The following is a 22483-nucleotide window of genomic DNA, read 5'->3' on the forward strand; positions in this document are numbered from 1 at the left end:
CACACCCAGTGCCCCAAAGTGATTAGTGACCAAATGAGAGAAAAGGAAAAATTCAGACACACAGATAGGAGTTAGGGAGAGAGGAGAGATGGCCCGTCCCTGAGCTGCTCTCTAGGGGCAGGAAACCAAGCTGTGGCCAGACCATGGCCCAGGGTGGCCTCTGTGCGCCCCAGCCTCTCTGGAGCTCCATCAGAAGCCCCTCCACACCCAGGAGCCAGGGGGAGGCTGGAGCTCACAAAAGAAGCCAAGAGTCCTTGCCCCCAGTCCCAGGTCCTATCCCAGGCCAAAAATGTGGGTTGTGGCTCTTGTGATGACCAGGAGGCCCTCCCCCAGCAGAAACCGCCTCCTCCCCACTCCCCGAAGATCCCAAAGCCCCCTCCCCTCACTCACACTTGAGCATCTTCACAGCCACCTTCAGGACAGCATCTTCCGTGCCCAGACCAAAGGCTGTGGCCTCCACCACCTTCCCAAAGGCACCGGCTCCGAGAGTCTTCCCTGCCACACACACACACACACAAACACACACACAGTCTCCTTAGGTCCCTGGTAACAAAGAGCCCTTTGTCTAAGGGCCCACAGGCTCCCTACAGCACATGCTGACCCCATGGGGGGGGCAGGTGCTAGGATCCCGTCTCACCAAACTGCAGGTTGTTGCGGGGAAACTCCCACTTCTCATTGTAGGGCAGCTGGGTGGGGTCAATGAAGGTGTAGCTGTTGCCCTCGTAGCTCTCGATGATCTTCCAGCGCACCTGGTACTTGGGCTTCTGTAGAGGGAATGGTGGGGGGGGGGCGCATATGTCAGCTGCCCGCAGGCAGATCTGGTATCTCATCCCTGACCCCCAAGAGCAGGGGTGTGGGAGGCCTGAGGCATGCGGGAGGAGGCGGGGTGGCCTGTCCTTGCCTGGCTTGGCCTCACCATGTGACCATCCCTCCTGCAAGCCTTGGTTTCCCTGCCTGTGTACTGAAAGACGGTGGGGGGCAGGATCACCCCCGAGAACCCTGCCAGCCCTGATAACTTGATAATTTCTGACCCGGCAGGGGGACATTTCCATCTCTCCATCCGTCCATCCTCCACTCCAAATACAGTCTGCTTTTGTTTTCAGGTTGGGGTTAGATACACACAACATGCAATTTACCATCTCAACCATTTCTGAGTGTACCATTCAGAAGTATTCATTCACACGGTTGTGTCACCAGCCTCCACAATGCTTTCCGTCTTGCAAAACTGGAACTCCGTCCTCATTAAGTGACTCCCCTTTCCTACCTCCCCTGAGCCCCTGGTCACTTGTTTCCCGAATCCAACGACTCTAGGTACCTCACTTAAGTCCAATCAGGCAGTATGTGTCCTTTTGTGACTGCCTTATTTCCCTCAGCCTAATGTCTTCAAGGTTCATCCATGTGTCAGAATTTCTTTCTTTTTTAAGGCTGAATAATATTTTCAGACAAATATTTCACCGAATTCCTATTTGTGCCAAACACCATTGATTCAGAGCTGAAGAAGATAAATGTAAAGCCCTTTCCCCCAGGCAAGGGGCTAAGACAGGCATTCAACTCACATACACACATGGGTCGGACATTTTCCGACAGTGCCGTAAGATAGTAAAGCGAGGTAGTGGGACAGAGAGCACCAGGTGCAACTGAAGGAAGGTCAGGGAAGGCCCCTGAGGAGGTGAGGAGAAGGCAGCCAGATGACTGATGGAGGAAGCTCTTTGCAGGCTTGTGAAGACCAGATGCAGAGCCCTGCAGGTGGGCTGAGTCCTGGCAAGTCTGAGGGACCGGAAGGAAGTTTCCCCAGGGGTGAGGGGCTTGAAGGAGGTGCAGATGTTCCAGAGACAGGAAAGTCTTGAGCGCTGGGATAGGTGAGTGGATTCCCTCCTAACTGCAGAGAGAAGCCCTTGAGGGTGCGACGCAGGGGAGGGATACTTCGGACTTTATGTTGTCAAAGGAGAGGGAGGGGGCACAGCCAGATGTAGGGAGGGAGGAGAGCAGCTGCCTCGCTCTTTCCTGCCCAGGATGGCAGCTGCTTGGGGGCATCACGCCAGGGGGTGCCCATGAGAAGTGCTGATGGAAGACGGACTTTAGGTGGAAAGTGGAAGCTGGGCCCGGGTGGTGGAGGACACTGAAGCCTTGGGTCAGCAGTCCCACTCTTTCCGGTCCGTCCTAGGGGACAGGGACCAGCTGGGCTGTGCTTAGCAGCTGGGCTCCTTCTCTGGGCACCCAGCCTGGGGGACCTAACGGGTGTTCGAGTGGGTGTTGGGGAGGGAGGCGGCCTGTGGCTGCAAGTTGCACGGGATTAGGAGAAAGACTCCAGAGAGCCATAGGGAGTGGCTTGGGAGGAAGAGTCTGAAGTGGGACCAAAGGAGGAACCTTGTGAATCACAGAGGATTCAAGCCCCACGTGTGGGTCCCTTCCCGACCCTAAACATGGAGAGAAAGCCAGGAGGGGATTCTTTGACCCCCCTAAGCAACTTCCATCTCCAGGGGCTTCTGTGGCCAAAGCTTTTTTTCTTCTCACCACTTCTCCTTCTTCTGGCCCCTGCAGCTGGGCCTGAGTCAGTCCCCTCCCCAGCGCCGCACACCCCCCCCCCCCAGCCAGGCAGAGGATACTGGGGTAAGGTGGGGGAAAAGGGGTTGTCAAAGGAGGAAGAGGTTATCTGGTTGGATCTCAGGTCTCTGAATCCCAGACTCTACCCGCAGGAACACACAGCTCTCTCCTGCCTCCTCCTGTGCCTCGGGCATCCCTGCCCCTTCCTGGAAGATAGCCAGCAGCTCTGCTTCTGGACCACCTTGGCTACCCAGGGCTTCTACCTGGAGAGGTCTCCTCTGAAGGACAGCCCTTGCAGGGAAGTTGGGATGGGCCACTTTGGCCAGGTTTCCTAATGGAAGTAGTTGTCAGGATAGGAGGGAGTGCTCCCTGAGCGCTCCTGGTGAGCAGGGCACCGGGCTAGCACCCTCAGTGTGCGTCATCTCACGCCTTAGGACAAACCCAGGCTCACCCCACTTCCCCTTGGTGACTGAGATGGGCAGGGAGACGTCCCAGTCCTGTGACCCTCCCCATCTAGGCCTGATGGTTCTGGGCTGCTAGATGTTCTCTCTTAGGGAAGTAGCCACCTCAACACTTCCTGCTGGAAAACCTGAGGGGCCTCCCGTCTGGCCCCAGTCAGCCTCCAAGCCCCAGAGCTCAGTTCTGACTCCAGAATCCCAGCCTCCGTGCCTCCCTACCTCATCCTTTCCTACTTGCGTCCTTCCTCCTTCCAGCCTGCTGACTCCTGCCCTTTCCTCCACCCCCTTCGGCCCCCCTGTGGTCTCTCTGGGGGCCAGAAAGGCGATGACTCAGCTCTGAGGCAGAACCAACCCCTCCCCCCACCAGAGCCACCCCTCACCGAAGGTTCAGGCAGTGAGGACGGGCCAGACTAAGAGTCCCCGGGGCAGAGGCAAAGCTCAGAGCCCCACGGGGCACAGCAGAAAGAAATTGGCTGGAGGGCCCAGAGGTAAGAGCATTACCATCTTGACCCTTCAAGGTCTCGTCTCATGAGATGCCCTCCTTTTCTTGGACTTTGATGGGTTCAGGGGACAGTTACATTTCCTGGTTGGGAAATGAGGTGGCTGGGACTACATGTTCCAAAAATGGTCCCATGGAGAGAAGGTAAGGTGTCCCCAAACCAAAATTGGCCAAGGGGGCTGGGCACCTAAAGGTAGAAGGGGCTGGAGAGGGAACTGGGCCTTCTCCAGAATCTTGGCAGAACTGTCCTGGGCTGAGGCCACAGCTCTGTGGGGCACGGGGGGGGGGGGGGGCAGTTTTCTGTTCCATAAAAGGAAGAAACTGCTCAGAGAAGGAACTCATAAGAGTGAGTTAAGGCCTGTCCACAGGGGTGGGTGAGCGAGGCCGGGCAACCACTGTGAGTGTGTGGTCAAGGAGGTGCCAACCTCAGACACTCCTACAATCCCGAGAAGCGTGAGCTAACTCAGGTTCTCTACAGTCAGCTTTCTCCTGGGCCAAGGGCGTGCAGGGTCAACCCTGAGCACTGTATCCAGCACCCTGCTAAATCCCCTCCATGCGGTCTGTCGCTGAATCCTGACAGCCTGGCAGGGTGGCCTCCATTATTAAACCCATTTCACAAATGGAGAAATAGAGGCAGAGAACCGCCCCCCCCCCCAATTCCCCAGAGTTACAATAGCTGGAGACTGGCAGAGGCAGGACCCACGTCTGTCCAATTCCCAACCCCTGGCTCTTAAACCAGAGGCAGAAGACTGTTACTAATCCCATGGTACAGGTAGGGAAACTGAGGACCAGAGTGGGCAGTGAGTCAGCCAAGGTCGCATGGCAAGACAGTTTCAGAGCTGGACCCAGATCCCAGGACCTTTGTTTCTTGGAGTCTGCCTTCAGAGCTGCCTCTCCATGCTGGGTGCTGGCGCGAACATGAGAGCCGCCCCTATGGGCCCCTACATCCCATCCACAGTGTCTTAGTCCTCTTCTCATACTAAAACCCCCAAGGCAGGGGTGCAGAAGAGAAAATGCAGAGGAGGAGGCCCACAAGGTGGGTTATTCACCCCTAAATCACACTGTTCCCTTGTTCAAACCCACTGACAGCTCTGAACCTACAGGATGGGCCCAAGTCCTTGGACCCCCCAGCCTGCCTCCTCTTCCAGGCACCAATATTTCTGGAACTCTTTTGGTCCCCCCAACCCTCCCCTTTGCACACAGTGCCCTCTCCCCCAGAGATACTTTTGCCCTGAGTCTCGTCTCCCCTTGCTGCACCCCCCATTCTCCCAGATCTGTCCTACCCATGCCTACCACCTTCTCCAAACGGGCTCCCTTCTCCACCAGGGACAACGGACACCATCTTTCATGTAGGACGGCAGTGAGGCAGGGTGGGGGAGGCCTCAGGCTGTCATGTGGGGAAGCACCGGGGACCCTTAGGCCAGTTCTTCCCCCTTGCCAGCCCTCAGTTTACGTACTATAAAATACTGACTGCTACAGTTCCTGCCTCCAGGTTGTGCGGGTAAGATAAGAGGAGTCAGTGTTTCACATAATGGCTACAAATACGGCTTCTTAAAAACCCAGCCTCTGCCACTCGAAGAGGGCAGCTGCCTCTCCCTTTCAGAATCTCAGCTTCCACCTCTGTAAAATGGGGTTAGTGATGCTGTCCACATGCTGTGACTGTCGAGGGCATTCAGCGAGAGAATGTAACAGGCTTCACGAAAATGCCCCTAAAGTTGCCATCACCAACTCTGAACTCAGTGACAGGCAGCGCACCACACGTCAATGGGCCATCAGTGGCAGCTTCGATGAGTAGTAACTAATGAGGAGGGTGATGATGGCTAAGCCTTCCTCCTCCACTAGACCACCCACCACCTGCAGGGACCCACGGGCCTGGCCCAATGATGCCTTCTCTGTGTGCTTGTGTCCCCCAGCGGGGACAGGACCCCATGTTCTCGCTGTCCTGGAACAATCCATCTCTCCCCCCAGTGCATCTTTTCCTCTGCACCCTCACTTTTCTGGTTGTTGGACGTGTAACCATCTCCTGCTCTAGACAATGAACCCAACAAGGGAAGAGCCTCCGAGCCTCCAAGTTTAGGCTCATTCAGCACCCAGCCACCCACGTTGGCATAGAGAAGACACCCACTGAGGAGCTGTTGGCTGAATGGCTGACAGAACGAGTGGGTTCTCGGGGACTACAGGGTGAATCCTTGCAACCTGGTGGCAGCGTCCCAGGGTCTGACTCACTCGGTACCTGGTCACCCCCATCCCGGCCCCGCCCAGGCTTACCTGCTTGTACTTGTAGAAAAGCAGTAGGAGCAGCAGTAGCAGCAAGGCCATGATGGACATGCAGGTGACCAGCACAGGTGTGAAGAGTGGCTCGTCAGAAAGCTGCACGTGGGCTCCTGCAAGGGGTGGGGCAAAGGAGTGAGCTGGCAGAGGGGGCCTCCAAGACCTCCTGCCACCACTGAGATCAGACCACTGCACTGCCTGGAACACAGTAGGTGCTCAATAAATGCCTGTTGACTGAACACAGAGTCTTCTCACTCAGAAGCCTTCAGAGCCTCAGAGGGTCTTACTAGAGACCCTCCCCCAGCCGGAGGCCAGGAGGACAGCCCCTCCAGTTCTGCTTCTGTCCAGCCCCAGACCCTGCCTGGAGTCACAGCCTCTGTGGCTGAGGAGCCCCTCGGGTCACGTAGTACCCCCTTCTCTGCAGCAGACTGGCCTCGTGCCCAGCTGTGGCTTCTGTGTGTGTGCGCACACACCACACAGATACACACACACACACACACACACCAGTGATGGGTGTCTACCCCCTGCACCTTCAGGCAGCTCAGACAGAAAGACCTAGAGGTTAACCTGAAATCTGTCCTTCCGGCCTTTCCCCCGCTGCTTTCCCAAGCACCCCTTGGAGCCACACAGCCCTTCTTAGGGTCTGAAAGCTTCGCTTATAGCCCCTAGGTCTCCTCCAGTTCCATAATCTTTTTTCCTTTAATATGTTTAAAGGACACAGTGTCCATCCTCTTGCCCAGATCAACAGTGTGGGTCTGAGGCCAAATCTCACCTCTGCCACTTAGGACGCGTGTGACATGGAGTGTGGGATTTCTCCCTAAGCCTCCGGTTCCTCCTCTCCCAAGTGGGAAGGAACACAGTGCTAACCTCCGAGGGCCGTGTGAGCTCAGGGAGATAATGACCGTGAGGAGCTCTGCGCAGTGCCTGGCACAGGGGACGCACTCAGTGGAATGGCCATTTAGAAGGTTTGCTGTGGGACGCCAGCAGTGAGGCTGAGCAGCCACAGGCCTTGGGTGTGTAGAGTCCGGCCCCAGTCGCAGCGGCTTCAAGGCACCTGCAGGGCCATCTCTGAGCCAGACAGAGGCTTCCATTCTGTGTTGTCTGCCCAGAGAGTCTGGCCGGGACCTGGCACACAGCGGTGCTGAGTCCTGGTTGGTGGAAGTCTGGAGGGGCTGTGGGTCTCCACAGCTGTGGGCCACTTGCGCTCAGACAGCTGGGGTCTTTGTGCCACACAGGGAGAGGCATGCCTTCCTCTGAAGAAACCCCGCCTTTGTCAGCCCGGGGCTGGCCATCAGCCCTACCTAGGGACAGTGGTCCTGAACGGATAGGACTGTGTCTCTGGAGGGAAGAGAGTCCAGGAGGAATGGAAGAAGCGGTCGAGGCTGGCCCTGGGGTGCAGTTGGCCTGTGTCTCTCCCCAGCCTTTAATCTCCATGGACATCCTGACACCAAGTGAGTGCTCCCTGACACCGAGTGAGTGCCTGGCATACAGCTCATGCCAAGTACATACTTGTGAGTTCATGGGGGAGTTCAAAAGCAGGAAAATGAGCAGAAGGCCAGATGAGGCCTCGCTTCCAGCTGGTGTCTCCCTGGACCTCATGGCTTCCTGCCCTCTGTTCCTCTCCTCCCTGCTGCGAGTCCCATGGGTTCTAGATCCTCCACCTGGCCTCTGCAGGAGACCGTTGGTCAGTAGGCGGCTGCAGTTGGGCCCAGAGACACGGAACTCAGTATGGCTGGGACCTGCTCACTTTGGCACTCAGGCCAGGGCTCCTTGGCTCCCTGGGGCTGGCGCAGTTTCCTGGGCCCACCTCCCACCCTGCCCAGGAGGGGCGAAGGCTCACCTACAGAGATGGGCCTGAAGGCCTGGGAGCTGTTCCCCACACTGTTGAGGGCCTGGCACTCGTAAGTCCGGTTGTGTTCCAAGCTCCCCATGGCCAGCAGGCTGTGGACGATCACCTTGTGGAATGGCTCCCGGCTCAGCACCTGCGACTGTGAGTCCTCTAGGACCAGCGCTTGGGCCTCATCACACCTGAGAAGAGCAGAGTGTGGCTTAGAGAGTCAGGACACTCCACCGCTTGGCCCCTCGGCCTGGGGTGAAGAGGGAGACCAGAGCCACCTACCTATCCATGTGGCTCCTGCACTCCAGCCATGTCACATTGGGCTGGGGGTACCCAGAGGCATCACAGAGCAGTGCGTCGGAGCCATTGACGACGGTCCATGTGACCGTCACCTCTGGGGGGTCTGAGCAGAAAAGAAGGGGTGGAAGAGGAAAGGATCAGCCCCGGAGGTCCCATGCGCTCTGTCTGACCACTCTGAACCCTTCATGCCCACCTGCAAGCCTTAGGGATGTAGAGGCTGCCCCAGGGACCTTAGTCTCCTGTAGCCCCTGTCTCCCCCACCCCGCCCACCTGCTGCATCACTCACATCGCAGCGTGAGCTCAAAGGTCAGAGAACTCTCGCCTCCAGTGTTTCTGGCCAGGAAGGAGTAGCGACCAGCCTCCGAGGGCTTCAGACGAGGCAGGGAGAGGATAGAGGTGTACCTGCACAAAGGGGCAAGCCATCTGGTGTGAACCCCAGTTCTGGTATGGCCCCTGCAAGAAAGTGGGCTCAGACAACCTTCCTAAAGGGCTTTGTTTTATTTTTGGTAAAGTGTCCAGGACACAAGGGCCTTGGCTGAGCCAGGGATCCAAGCTGAGTGCCATTAAGACACAGGAAAACCACGAACCGAATTTCCTTAATTGCTTCTCTCATTTTTTTTTTTTTAAAGATTTTATTTATTTAACAGACAGAGATCACAGGTAGGCAGAGAGGCAGGCAGAGAGAGAGGAGGAAGCAGGCTCCCTGCAGAGCAGAGAGCCCGATGTGGGGCTCGATCCCAGGACCCTGGGATCACGACCTGAGCCGAAGGCAGAGGCTTTAACCCACTGAGCCACCCAGGCGCCCCTGCTTCTCTCATTTGTCTTAAGATTTTATTTATTCATGTGTCAGAGAGAGAGCAAACACAAGCAGGGGGAGCAGCAGGCAGAGGGAGAAGCAGGCTCCCCGCTGAGCAAGGAGCCACTTTCGGGACTCCATCCTAGGACCCTGGGATCACGACCTGAGCCACCCAGTCCAACTTGCTTCTCTCATATGTAAAGTGGTTTTGTTCTGAGGTCTAATAGAAATGATGTCCGTGAAGTGCCGACACTGGACAGCACATCCCAGGCCTGCACTAAATGTACCTACTTTCACCATCGTCACTGGGCTAAGGAGTCCCTGCTCAAAACACCAGTACCCAGGCTAGCTGCTGTTCCTAAAACACCAGCCCTGCCAGGAGGGACTGTGAGAGGGATGAGAGTCAGGATGTAGCCGCAGGGCTACAGAAACTGGGGTTCAAGTTCTTGCGCTGTCTATCTTAGCTCTTTGATCTTAGACAAGTACTTAACCTCTCTGATCCTTTGCTTCCTTTTCTATGAGGGTGACACTGATGATAATTCATCCACAGGCTTGGCCTGAAGATTAAAGGGACATACATTCAGGGTGCTTGACACAGAGCCCAACTCATTATAGCTACGCAGTTCAACGGTGCCCTTTGTTACAGAAGACCCAGAAGCAGATATGGACAATATAATTTATTCTCAGCTGATTCCAGATAATTTTTCATTTTTTTTCTTAAGCTCTATTTTAGCATTTCCTTAATGGACATGTATTGTTTAGGTAGTAAATAAGTTTTTTTTAAGTCAATTATAGCATTTAATTATAAATTATACTGGACTAATACATACGGTATTCAAAGGGCATCTCATTCAGCCAGACCTTTGGCATACAGAACCCCTCTACACATCTACCTCTTAAGCGGAAAGAATTTAACTTTTTTGCATGACTCAAAGTCACCATATGAACACACCCATCACATGAGCTCAATTGTGCGGCTGTTGGGTGCCCAGGCTTATCTGCCCTGTGCCAAATGGCCCCACACTACCGTGTTTGGGGGGATCTCCATGGTTTCTTTCTGCATGTCCCTGTTGCATTTGGACCCCTGAAACCTGTCCGTGGACCAACCCCCTCCCAGGGGTCTATAGACTCCAGATTCAGAACTTCTGCTTTAGACAAAGGGAAGCTAGAAATCCTGACCAGAATGGATGAGAAGGGAACTGAGAGGAGAAAAATGAGGACAAGGGAACATTTTTGTCCTGATGAACATTTTGTTCTGCTTTGATTCTGACAATAGGCAAACTGGGGAGGCCAGGCATTCATGAGATCTGGGCTTCAGGAGCTAGGAAGAGAACCCCAGAGAGTTCTGGAATTGGAAGATGGCTAAGGGATTACCTAGCAAATATCTAGCAAATCCCCAAATAATGGCCAACACGTCTCTTCTCCTGAGTCAGTTATAATGAAAATACTGGCTGAGAGACTGTGTCAAGAAGGACTCCCAGGCTGCACTCAGACCCTGTGGGAAAGGGCTCAACAGTGGATTAGAGATGTCTGTCAAGAGTGTGCGAGGGGGAACGGGTTGCACGCACAGCACATGCTTGCTGTCCTTGAGCGCCGTGCTCTCATTCAGACACAAGTGGGTAAAGAAGCTATCGTTTTTAACAAATGGTATTGGTGTTCCTCCTGTGGAGAAGGCTCTTACGTAGGAAACTACCTGTGAGGCCACTTTGGAGGGGCAAGTGACACTTCGAGGATGTAAGGAGACAGGAAATGGATTTCTAACGTGCTGTGTGTGTGTGGGAGAAGTCAGATTCTGGAAGTGGAGAGAAGGGAGGAAAGAGGAGATGGAGTCAGATAGCACTTTATGAGAAGCATTTTGAGCCTGTGAAGAAGAATAAGGGAGAAATTCTCAGGGGTGGGTGACCACAGGCCTTTAAAGAATTTTGAAGTATCTGTGTTGGTGTGATGTTGATTCTCTCTGCCCCCGGCGCCAAGTCCATGGCTTACGTGGCAGACTCCCTGAGCCATCATTATTAGGAGTGTACCTAGGAGTAGAAATCATGGAACAGTGTCTTCTACATTTGGATTGGCCACGAAAGAAGAGACTGATGGGATTTGGAGTTCTCGAGTGAGCATGAGAATGCATGTCCCAGGAAATGGTAGAATTCTTGAGGAGGGCATGGGACTTCCCAAGGATGTGGGACAGAGGGGCAAGCCAATTTTGTCCTAGTCAAACACAGATGACTGATACTGAGCTCCTAGAGTCAGGGCAAGGGAGACCCAGAAAGGAGGAGGGATTTGCTCTAGGTCACCAGGAAGGTTGAGACATGACCCAGTCAGTGTCCTGCCTTCTGGCTGAAGAATTCCCCTTGTGGTTGTGGGTTGTGGGAGCTCATTGGTCATACCTGTATGTGTCCTTCATCATGACAAAATTGAGCTTGGACTGGTGGTCAGAGAAAGGTCCCAGATAGGTCCAGTTCCAACCTTGCAGGCCTGGGTAGGCTTCCACCTGGACTTGAAGATCGACCTTCTCACCCACAGTCACCTCCTGGAGGAGGTTCTGCTTGGAGGTCAAGTTCAGGTAGGCTCTCTCTGGAAAGCAGAATACATACAGATCTGGCATTAGTGGGAAGATATCTCTGTTTGGTTGCTCATTTGGTGACCAACCCATTGATTCAGCCATTCAGCTGGAGCCTTCCTTAGTGCCTACTGTGTGCCAGGCTTATAACCCCCGCCCCTAACCAAGACTCGCCCTCTGATACCTCCCCTCCCATCACTGCCCCACAGAAGTCCAAATTTTTCTCTTTGCTGAATTCTTGGAAGAACCTGGACAAATTCCTATCCTCCTTGGTACCTCTAGATCCTTATTTATATAACAAAGAGATTGAATATACTTGTGTTGTTACAACTTTTTGAAAATTTTTTCAGTGGCAAAAAAGTCTGTTTTGTTTTTTTTTTTTGTTGGGGGGGGGTGTTGGACACCCTCACCCATTTCCCCTTCTCCTGCTAATAGTTGGGGCAGTGAAGCTTCCACATCCAGCTCTAAGGGGGCATGTGACCCAGGCCAGCCAATCAAAGTAGCATGTCCCCTTTGGAACAGGGAGTGGTTTGGGGGGTAAGTCATGAGCCCACAGGTCCTATGACACTTATTTCCATGGTTTTTCTTGGAGTGCTGGGAAAGGAGAGGCCCTAACGTCACTGGGGTTGTCGAACCCTATGTGACAAGGAGTCCACAAGAAAAATGGAGAGCGAGAGGTAGAGGTGAGAAGCAACAAGTTCTTTCTTGTTCACATCAGCTGAACCCCTAGATCCAATTTACCTGACGCTCCTATCTACTGGTTTTTTAGCTAGAAGGCCAAGAAAAATCCTCTTGTGATCAGGCTAGCTCAAATTGATTTCTGTTCCCTATGCCTGAAAAAGTCCAGACTAGTTTCTTCTAATTAAAGCTTGCATGAATTCAAACCAAGTTGCTCTGGTTGAATCTCACAAAAAGGAGCTATGGCAAGGATCCCGCTCACTCAGTCTCTCCATGCCCCTTAGGGAAGCCCCTGAAAAGCTTTCTTAAGTCCCCAAGACTTTGCAAAAAGCCCTGGCCTATATGATCTCTAAGGGTTTCTCTCCTTACTCAGGTCTATGAAATCTAAAGTTCACTCTTGTACCCGGTGATACACCTGCTCTAATGTCCTTATGGCTCCCTATTGCCTCCACCAGACAAAGTGGCATTCGAGCCTCTCTCAATCAAGTCTCCTCTTTATGCCCATGTAGCCAGCCCCCTCTTCCTACACACACACACACACACACACACACACACACACACACACATCTGAGTCTCTTAACATCCCCTGAACACACCAATACACAACAGTCTTTCCTGCCTTGGAGGTTTTGTTCAAGCCATTTCCTCCACCAGGAGCCCTGTCCTTTTCCTCTTTTGTATTGAAAGCCTTCTCATCCTTCAAGGCTTATCCCTGTCAGGGGTTTGTGCCCCCCCAGTCCAGGCCACAGGGAGCCCTCCCTGCCCTGGACTCCTGCGCCCCTTCTGGACTACACATTCATTAGGCACCACATCTAAGCTACTTCCGGCATCTGCTTCTCCCTTTGGGTAGCCATCCTCTCTGTCCAACTAGCCTGTGAGTTTTCAGGACAAGGCTTCTGTCCTCTTCTCTCTCCCCCCCTCGATCATCTATCTGTCTACCTGTCCTCCACCCATCCTCCCATCACCTCTTCCGTCACCGCCTCAATCAAGCCACTTTCTCCTCTAGCTTGGATAATAGCAGTAGCCTCCTACCTTGTCCCCCTGCTTCTACCCTCCACGCAGCACGAGAAAGCCATATTAAATCTCATTACATGCAAGTCAGATGATATCACACTCCATTACTCAGACCCTCCCATGGCACCCCATCTTTCTCAAGGGGAGAAGACCCAAGACCTTCCCTTACGGCCCTGTGGAAACTGCCTCCTCTTCCGCTCACCCCTCTGATTTCACCTGAGCCCCACCCTGGCCATGCTGGCTGGCTCGTTCCTTGCACGCGGCAAGCACAGTGCCGCTCGCCCTCTGCCCCGGGGCTCCGTGCTGCCGCGCACCTGCAAGCTTACCCCTCCGCCAGCTTCACGCCATGGCTCAGATGGCAGCTGACCGGTGAGACCATCCTTGAGGACGCCCTATTTTAAACAGCAAACCCTAGAGAACTGATGTCGTCTCCAGAATTTATGTCAGCTCATTGCTGGTCTTTCCCCAGCTGGAGCGCAAACTTCCCGTGGGCAGGGGCCTCCATGTTTGCAGCTGTGTCCTCAGCCTTTCAGAGCAGTGTCTGACCAGAAGTGGGCACGAACACAAACACGGAGTGACTGCTGTATCCGGGCCATAGGAAACACTCAGGCTCAGAGCCCACCGCTGGGCAACAATTCGCTGTGCTTCTCTCCTCCTTCACCGCGCGTGGCTCCCAGCGCAGGATGGGGGCCACGGCGGAGCTCATATTGACGGCAAGCCTCGTGCAGTGCCGCTGCTCTCAGGGGTAATGGTCATGTGTGCTCTCCCCGATGCCCCCCTGTCTCCCATAACATTGAACACACGAGGCGTGGCCAGACTGCAATCACTCAGCCCGTCTTGACCTTGAGAAACTCCCCCTTAGCTTGTCCAGCCTCCGATCTCCCATTCAAAGCATAGGACATTGGACTGGCCTTCTCAGATGACCTCTCCTGTGCACACTTAGTGTTTACTCTGGGTCAGAGTAGATAGATAGATGGATTGACAGATTCACTTAATTCTCACAACTATGAGATAGTGACTGCTAGGAGTGTGGGCTGCTGGCCACCATGACGTACCCTGCCACGCAGTCTGCTCCCGTCACTCTCTCTTCAACTCCCAATGACTTCCCAACAGGATGCGCTGCCAACCAACACCCGCTTTACCGTCTGGACGCCGCCTCCATCCCTGCCTCTCTCTGGCCACATGTCACACCACTCACAGCCCTGCCATGGGCAGCTTCTCTCCACGTCTCTTTCACTTTGCGCCTTCCACATGCTGTGCTCGTGCCTGTCCTTTCCCACTCTTCTGCCTCGCTAACCTACCTCTGTTCTTTGGGGCCTAGCTTAGGCCACTTTGTTCAAGCTGGGGCTGGGTGGTGGCGGGGGGGGGGGGTTGGTGTTCCCAGCAACCCCGCGCTTCCGGCATGATCTTGCGGGGTGAGCATTGTCTGCTCCTGTGTGGTTGTTCCAGGCATGAAGGATGAATGAAGGAGAGAACAGCAGTCTAATAGGGAGCAGTCCCAAAACAGAAGGCAGTAATGCCCTGTAGGAGCTCCAGGAGGGGAGCGAGGGATTCTGGGGAAGGATCTGGGAAGGCTCCCAGCAGTGTGGCTCCCTCCACCATCAGCTCCCTCCTTCCCAATCTCCCTACACACTCCTTCACCCAAGATCCCTGGCAGCCCTCCCCCATCACCCTGATGCTCACCTACTACCCGGAAAACCATGGACCTGGAGTTGATGCCTCGGACATTGGTGGCCACGCAGGAGTAGTTGCCGGCATCTTGGAAGCCTACGTGATCGAGCTCAAGGGTCAGGACCTTTTGGTACTGGTTACCTTGGAAGTCGGATTGTTGAGGGATTGTAAGCTGTAGTCAGAAGGAGTGGAAATGGGGTAGCAACATTGTTTAGGAATTAGAAAACTCTGAGTTCGAATTGCCAGCCTTTAAAGAATACTATCTGCCATTCCTTGGGCAAAGGACTAACTCTGAGCCTCAGTCTTCATCTGTAAAATGGGATGAACACCAGCCCATGCTCCTAGGGTTGTAGTGAAGAATAACGAGTTATTACATGTAAATAGGGGTAGACACAGTGGGGCAGGGAGGAGCTCTTAGAAGCTGCCCAATGCCATTTGGAGATACTCCTTCTGCGTCCCCCTCTCTTCGTTTTTCTGAAATGGCCTTTATATTCCTGGGCTTCAAGGTGGCCAAGGAACCCCTTGCTAAGTCAGAGGTGAACTGACCTCTGGTTCTTGTCTATAGGCTGGGGCAAAGTTCATGGGTCAAGGGGGGAAGAGTACTACCTCCCCCCACCAACAATAATCAGTAGCATGAGCCCAGGTCCTGGTTTTGAATTAGTTATTGACTGGCAGTAAGATCTTAGGGCTGGGCTATGCCCTCAGTCCAGAGAACCAGCTGGTAGCTGGCCGCCATCCTGCAGTGCCTGGTGTGCAGGGAAAATGGGCACCCTTCCCCCTGCTGTCTCCCCACGGACTGACCTTGGTGTCTCCATGTTGGAGGAAGACGTCAAAGCTAACATCAACGTTGCTGGCTGCGCACACGATCTTGGCAGTCTCTCCCTGAATCCGTACCAGCTCTGCAGGTTCCAGTGTCAAGGTCGGGGGCCCTGGGATGACTGAGGTCAGGGGAAGCGACCCATGAACACCCAGGCTGGAGCCGTCATCACTCTGCTCCCTGCCACAGGCCAGAAACCGGCTGGGGCCTCCCTAGGTCCCCTTGAAAATCCTGGGAGGCAGACCGGAGGCCTCTACAGCTCGTCTTGTCTTTGAAACAGACTCGGAGAAGTCCACTCCCTTTCGTCACCACACCTCTCCCCAGTCTCACCCTGTGTTCTGCTCTGGGCACCTGCAACACCCACCTAGAAGGACCCCACTTCCCCTCGGACCCCCGCACAATGAGACTCCTTGAAGCAGTTCAAGGGGCCTCTTAGGAATGTAGATTGGATCACATGCGTCTCCTGGGCCAGTATCCAGTGGCTTCCCATCACTCTTGGGATGCAAGCCGGGCCCATGACCGACCCCCCAAGCCCCTGCTGCCTCGTGCTTATGCCCCGCTCTGCAACCTCACTGGCCTTCCCACCAGAAACTGCACACACACACCCCCTGAAGTACTCTTCCTTCCATACCGGGAGCCAGCAGCCGCTTTCACCCTCCAAATCTTCTGCTCTGAGAAGCCTTCTGGGTGAGCCTCCCCCAGCCCACACACATTCAGCTTTCTCCAGCGCAACTTCTTGTGGATCAGCCAGCCTGTTATTTGCCCTCTCTATTCTGTCTCTCCCTGGAAGCTGATGCTATCCCCAGCAGCTTGTACAGTGCCTGATGCAGAGCACGCATTGAATTCAAGTTCATGGTTATTACTTACATTGAAAGATGATCTAATCCAGTTTCTCAAGGCCCAGAGACACTAAGGGACTCATCCAAGGTCACCGAGGGCCCAGGGCTTGACAGATGGAGTGCGGGGGAAAGAGACCTAATGGCCCCCTCTGCCCACATGGTGGGGTCCCATGACTTCCCAAACAGGTTTCATGGCTTCAGAGCCCAGGCACTGTTGCCTGCCACATGGCTGTGACCCTGGCCCTTGTTGCAGAAACCTGATTCCTATACTAAGCCAGGCGGCAAGCCTGGGGTCCTGCATACTCATGCCAGGCCTTTCAGAATGAGGAATCCTGTGTACCAACCTAGCCGGGGCAAGGGGGAGACTTCACACCATTGTCACCTCCACCATGAGAGCTGTCACGTGCACCCACCCAGACTGTCCTGAGCTGTCTCTTTCTGCCCAGCACACCTTGCTTGTCTTGCCTCCGCAGGAGCCCCGTGGATGACCATGGTGCAGTTGGAAGGAAGAAGTGGAAGAAGAGGGATGGTCCGTTGTTCCCCACCAGGCCCGGGTCCTCCCTCGGCTCCCGTGTCTGCGGGCTCTCCGGCCCTGCCCTCTGCCCTGGCCTGTCCCTCCCAGCCCCACGCACCTTTCTGCACTTTCAGCCAGATGCTCATCGATGTCACCGTACTGCCGCCTACCCGGGCGCTGCATTGGTAGCCGTGGGTCTCCATGAACTGGGCCTTATGGAGGGTAAAGCCATACCAGGGCGAGAAGGAGTAGTTGGTTTGGCGCAGGACGGGCCGGCCACGCACCCGCATCAGCGAGACGCCGGCCTCCAACTCGGGGTCGGTGAGCAGGCAGGGCAGCAACGCATCCTGACCTTCCATCACCGTCACCTCCTCGGCCAGCACCTTCCAAGGTCGGACGGGGTCTGCAGTAGAGGGATACAGGGTTACAACTGCCCTCCCTCCACCAGGCTAAGTGGTGCCTGGACCCTGGGGACGGGGAAGCTCGGAGGGGCTGATGGTTTGCCTGAGGTCACACCATGTACCAGAGCAGCCCCGCGGATGCTTCTGAGTGGGGGGGTGCTGGAGCCAGACACAGCCCCGCTACTTGGTGCTGGGTTACTTTGGGCAAATGACTCAACCTGTCTGAGCCTTTGGAAAATGGGCACAATTGCGGCACCTATGTCACATTATGTTGCTATGAGAACTACATTGAATTGGAAGCACTGCCACCAGTCATGGTCAAAGGCATGCCCTTGCTTGGGGAGGAGCTGTTTTACTGTGGTTGCTAATGTTAGGGTCCAGCCCTCTTGCCCATTCTTGGTGGTTCCTGTTGGGCCAGGCATCTTGGGAGTGAGTGGGCCCAGAGTCCTCACCTTTGACGTAGAGGTGAATGATGGCGCTGTCCCTGAGTGGGCCTCCAGGCTCCGTGCAGCGGTAGGTCCCAGTGTTTAGGAAGGTGGCATTATTCGTGGTCAGGGTGCTGCTGGAGGCCTCAGTGTCCAGGTTCCAGTAGGGGAAGATGGGACCGTCCCATTCCACGCTGCCGTTGCCCACACAATGCAGGGTCACCGTCGTGCCTGGCTCCACAACCAGCTCAGGGCCACTGGGTTCTATCACGGGGACTCCTTGTACTGGTGGCAGTGGGAGGGGGAAGGTGGTGAACAGGGGACAGAAGTAAGCCCTGAGGAGGCACGCGCTGGTCTGATGATCCTAGCCTCTGAGGTCCTCCTGGCAGGAGATGTGCGGTGCTGGGGTTTAGCTGTGACTGGGGGTCACCTTGAGCAAGTCCTGGCCCTCTCTGTCATTTGCTCAGTCCCCCATTTCCAATCTGCTCATGGAGGGCCCGATGTCCAGCAGCCCCCTCCTCCGAGAAACGGGCCCTGGGAGATTTCTGGGCACCCAGGCAGCTGCTGACCCACGGGTCCTCCCCAGCCTCCTGTCTCAGCCTTCCCAGCTGTGCCTCCAACGTCCTCCCCACGGGCGGACCCTTTCGGCCCCATGTACAAAATGGGCTCTGTCCCTAGTGCCAGACCCAGGACCTGGCTCAAAGCAGGGGGCTCGAACAAGCAATGGAAAAAAAACAAGGGAATGGAATGTTCGTGGCAAAGTCCTCCGACTTGATCCATATTGGGAAAAAGAGAAGGGTCGTGGGATGTCGGCCCAGCCGAGTTAGAAGGGTACCGGGGGTCTTGTGTTGTGCCCACTCCCACCACTGGACGTCTGCCCTGCCGCATAGTGGGACGGCTCAGAGGCTCTGTGCCGCGGTTGCCCCGCCTGCAAAGTGGGGACAATAATTGTGCACATTTTTCGGGATGCCAGGAGGATTGAGCGCATGAGAGGCCTTTGGAACCTCATCTGTCACCAAGTAAATACTCCGTAAGGGTGGCTTGGCAGCCGAGCCCAGCACGCGGCACTGCTGTTTACTAGGAAGCCAATCTCTTTTAAGGAAAATTTTCTTGAAGGAAAAAAAGAGAACTTGAAACCCCTATCAGGCCCTCCGGGAAGAAGACCCGTTGCCTCTGCCGTGTCAGCATTTCTCCAGGCCTAAAATAGGGGCAAAGGAGGGAAGTGAGAGCTGATTCAAGGCCTTGGAGGGGCAGCCAGGCGCCCCCCGAGCCCATGTGGGCGGAAGCACATTGCTGGTGTCCAGCCCGGCCCCTAGTTTCCGCTCAGCCCGCAGCCCTTCTCACTTCTGTTTCCTGGCCCTCCTGGCTACCGACCCCTCTCCCACGGAGAGACCCCCGGAAGAGGGAGGGCCACCTGCAGCACATTGGAACATTCTGGGCTGCAGGGCCTGGCTCTGCCACTGACCAGCTGGATGTCCCCACTGAATCAGACCCCTCCACTTTGGGGACAGAGTCCTGGATACTGCTGCCCCCAGGGCTTCAGCTGAATTCATGGTTCTCCACTGTCCTGTACAAAAGTGGCCAAAGTGGGTTTTTTCCTCCCCATCCCCACCACAGACTCCAGACCTGGAAAAATTTCTCTGTCAAGTTCCTCCAGGATGGCCTCTTGGTGTTTTGCTGTTATACCATCTAGAGGGATTGGCCTTGCCGTCAGCATAAAGAATCCAGCGCACTGTTGAACACTGCCAAGGCCAACGCCTGGGGATTGTGTCCGCGCTGGGCCACGTGACCCCCAGGGAGAGGGGCAAGCGTCTTTTCTGTCAGGCTGTGGGCAAATCCCAGCCGAGCTGCTGCAACGCGGGTTCCCGGCTAGGGTTTGACCATAGGGACGAGCTCGGCCTGTGGGGTCACATCCTCACCGCCTGATATTTGGTTCTCCCTTACGCCGGGTGCGTTGCTTACCCTCTCTGGCCCTCAGGCTACTCTTCCTTCTAATGGGAATAGTCCCTTTCCACTTGGGAGGTCCCTGGAGGATTCAGGAAGGCCATAGCGGCCCCAGGCCCAGTCCACCGCTCTTGCCCTGGGCTACTGCTTGCTGCGACATTTCTAACCTCCCTTTTGGTCCTGACACTCTAGTATCTAAAGTTTTAAACTTTTTAAATATTTTTTATTTTATTTTTAAAGTAGGCTCCATGCCCAGTGTGGACCCCAACGTAGAGTTTGAACTCATGACCCTAAGATCAAGACCTGAGCTGAGATCCAGAGTCGAATGCTTAACCGCCTGAGCCAAAAGTTCTAAACTTTTCAAGGTCACAGTCTCCTCCGAGATCTCGGAGTCTGTGAATCTCGCTGGGTTCCGCTTCCGCACCCACCCAGTCTCAGTGGCACCTTCTCCTTCCCCTCCCCTGCCCTGTCCCTCTAGTCCCTGTCTCAGTCTCCTGGAAATGCGGTCAGAGAAATGTGTCCTGTTTTGTCCTGTCCTGTTGTCCCGGATATTCACGCAGGGCCAGGCTGACACCCTCCACTTCTGCCCCTAACTTCCCCCTGATGGTTTAGCTGGCGGGAAGAGAAAGACTGCTCAGGCCCATCCTCCTTGCGGGTGGGGGCTGGGCTTGGCCAACACTGACCAAGATCGCCTTCTGTGCCGGCCTCTCGTCTCAGCTCCCAGAACTGAGATGCGGCCCAAACTCCACTCCTCTCCCTCAACACCACCCCCATACCACACACCAAGGCCTGGGACATAGCCCCCCTCCTCAGCCTAGAATCTTAGTGGGCCTCTCCCCAACTCAAGGGTGTTCGGAACCTGGCCCCTGACTCCCTCACGGCCGCCCCTGTACCCCTACTCTCTCACCACTGGTCTGTGGGGCTGAAACCTGAGGCTTCTAGCCTGCTGCTTCCTATCTTCTTTCTTCTGGGTCTAGACGCCAGACAACCTTTCCACTCCCCAACAGTGCCCCACAGGCAGGTGCTGGGCAGGCGGATAGGACAAGACAGTGAAATAAAACCCGTGGGACTTTCTGGAGAGAGGGGAACCGTTTCTGTCTTCATTGGGGTGGTGGGTACCCAAGCACAAGCATTTGTCAAACCTCATCAGACTGTGCACTTAAGAATCTGAGCATTCTACTGTATGTAAATTACATCTCAATAACAGAACAGACGCTCAAGCCCAGAAGATTGACAGGGCCACAAAAAGACCTTCAGCGGGCCGTCTCTTCACTGGGGTCCAGATACACCTTCTCCACAGGGTCCTGCAGCCCCAGAACTATGGGGAGGCCAGAGCTGAGGCTGCTTTCCCATCTCACCCCACCTCACCCCCATCCTGGCCTAAGATCCCCCCAAATAAGCATGTGATAAAATATAACTGAAGTTACCAGCCAAGCAGCAGCCCCTCCCCTCCAGTGAGGCGCCCTCCTGGGATGGAGTCCACCAGGGCTGCTGTCACCAGAGCTGGAGGTGGGACCAGGTCTGCCACACAGCTCTCTGTGCCGAGGCCCAGCAGCCTGTGTCTGGGAGCACTCTGGCCAGGGAGACCCGCACTGCCCTCCCTCCAGGCCCTCCTCTAGTCCTCCTCTACTCTCCTCCCAAACTCACCTCACTCGAGCCCTGGGCCAGAGAGGCTAACCCCTTATCTCCCTTCCAGCCCCTTACCCACGCCTCCCAAGGAATGACTGCTGCCCCCTTTCTGAGTCGGGTCCTGCCTGCTCTCAAAGGCTCACAGGCTGGGAGCTAGCAGAGCCGTCAGGAGCTCTCTATGGCCTCCCGATCTCCTAGGAGCTTGTTAGAAACGCAGAATCTCACGTTGTACCTGGAACCTACTGAGTCAAAATGCACATTGTAACAAGATCCCTGGGGAATCTGTGTGCAGAGTGGAGTCTGAACAGCATTCTTTAGTCCAGCTCACCACGGCCCCCGACACCTGCCCTTGAATAGATGGGGACACTGAAGTCCTGGGGCTTGTTCAGGACACCTGGGGAGTCCCAGCCTCTGACCTGGTACAGATCTGCAGCCCTGGTGGAGTTGGTTCCACCCCACACACCCTCTTTTCCCTCCACTGCCTTTCCAAAGCAGACACATGCAAACCTGCGGTCCAGAGTGGCAACACCTGGGGACGGGCAAGGTTTTACGGGATCCTTGCACAGCGGTCTTCCCTGTCACGCACCCACCCCAACACGCAGAGTCCCCAGTTTTGCTCTTACCACGCCAAGTTGTGGCCCCCAGCAGGACCAGCAGAGCCCCTGGGCCCATGGCCTCAGTGGGGAGGTGGCAGGCTGATGTGGAGCTGAGGGGTGGGCAAGGCACGGGGCGGGGGTCTCAGCTTCTAGCTCCACAGGGACCAGGACCTCTGGGCACACGTTCCTCTCTGCTGTACTAGCTGTTTCTCTTGTTTTCCTCTTCTTCCTCCTCCTTGGGCCGATCCTCTTCTTCCCCTTTTAGCTAGGCAAGGCAACCACAGAGTTTGGAAATCTTGGGTCTTCAGAAGAAAACAAAGCCATGACCCCCAGAGGGAGGGGTTGGAGACTGGGACAGGGCCAGCCTGAGCCTGGGGGAGCTGGTTAAGTTTAGGGCCCTTCTCAAGCCACCTCTAAAGGATCCTGGGAGAACAGACATGCCCAAAGTCAAGCAGTCAGTAGCACAAATGGGGGAGTCCCCAGGGTGACCAGGCAGCTCTGGCTTAGCCAAAAGCAAAGTTTGGTTGTTCTGGGAGAGCCTGGTGATAGAAGCAAGAAGCTTCCATTTCTAGGACTCTCCGCAGCTAAGCCCTTTACATTCACTGTTTCCTCCAGCTCCATAGAACCTTTATGGAATGGGCACTACTGCCATTCCCATTTTGCAAATGGAAAAACTGAGGCTCAGAGAGATCA

General features: G+C 55.2%; 1 protein-coding gene across 1 annotated transcript in view; it reads right to left on the bottom strand.

Moving 5' to 3' along the window:
* Positions 1–22054, bottom strand: part of CSF1R (colony stimulating factor 1 receptor) — a 29422-nt gene extending 7368 nt beyond the window's left edge. Inside the window, exons 1-12 of the mRNA XM_059174018.1 lie at positions 21818–22054; positions 17649–17906; positions 16914–17198; positions 15427–15563; positions 14638–14797; positions 11090–11276; positions 8196–8311; positions 7892–8012; positions 7613–7800; positions 5770–5885; positions 638–764; positions 391–495 (exon numbers count right to left, since the gene is read on the bottom strand). Of these exons, the coding sequence (XP_059030001.1) occupies positions 391–495; positions 638–764; positions 5770–5885; positions 7613–7800; positions 7892–8012; positions 8196–8311; positions 11090–11276; positions 14638–14797; positions 15427–15563; positions 16914–17198; positions 17649–17906; positions 21818–21866 (1849 nt within the window). The 5' untranslated portion in view covers positions 21867–22054. The remainder of the gene's footprint in view (positions 1–390; positions 496–637; positions 765–5769; positions 5886–7612; positions 7801–7891; positions 8013–8195; positions 8312–11089; positions 11277–14637; positions 14798–15426; positions 15564–16913; positions 17199–17648; positions 17907–21817) is intronic.
* Between the last annotated feature and the right edge of the window lie 429 nt (positions 22055–22483).

This window comes from Mustela lutreola, chromosome 5 (assembly GCF_030435805.1).
Source record: "Mustela lutreola isolate mMusLut2 chromosome 5, mMusLut2.pri, whole genome shotgun sequence".
NCBI classification, from domain to species: Eukaryota; Metazoa; Chordata; class Mammalia; order Carnivora; family Mustelidae; genus Mustela; species Mustela lutreola.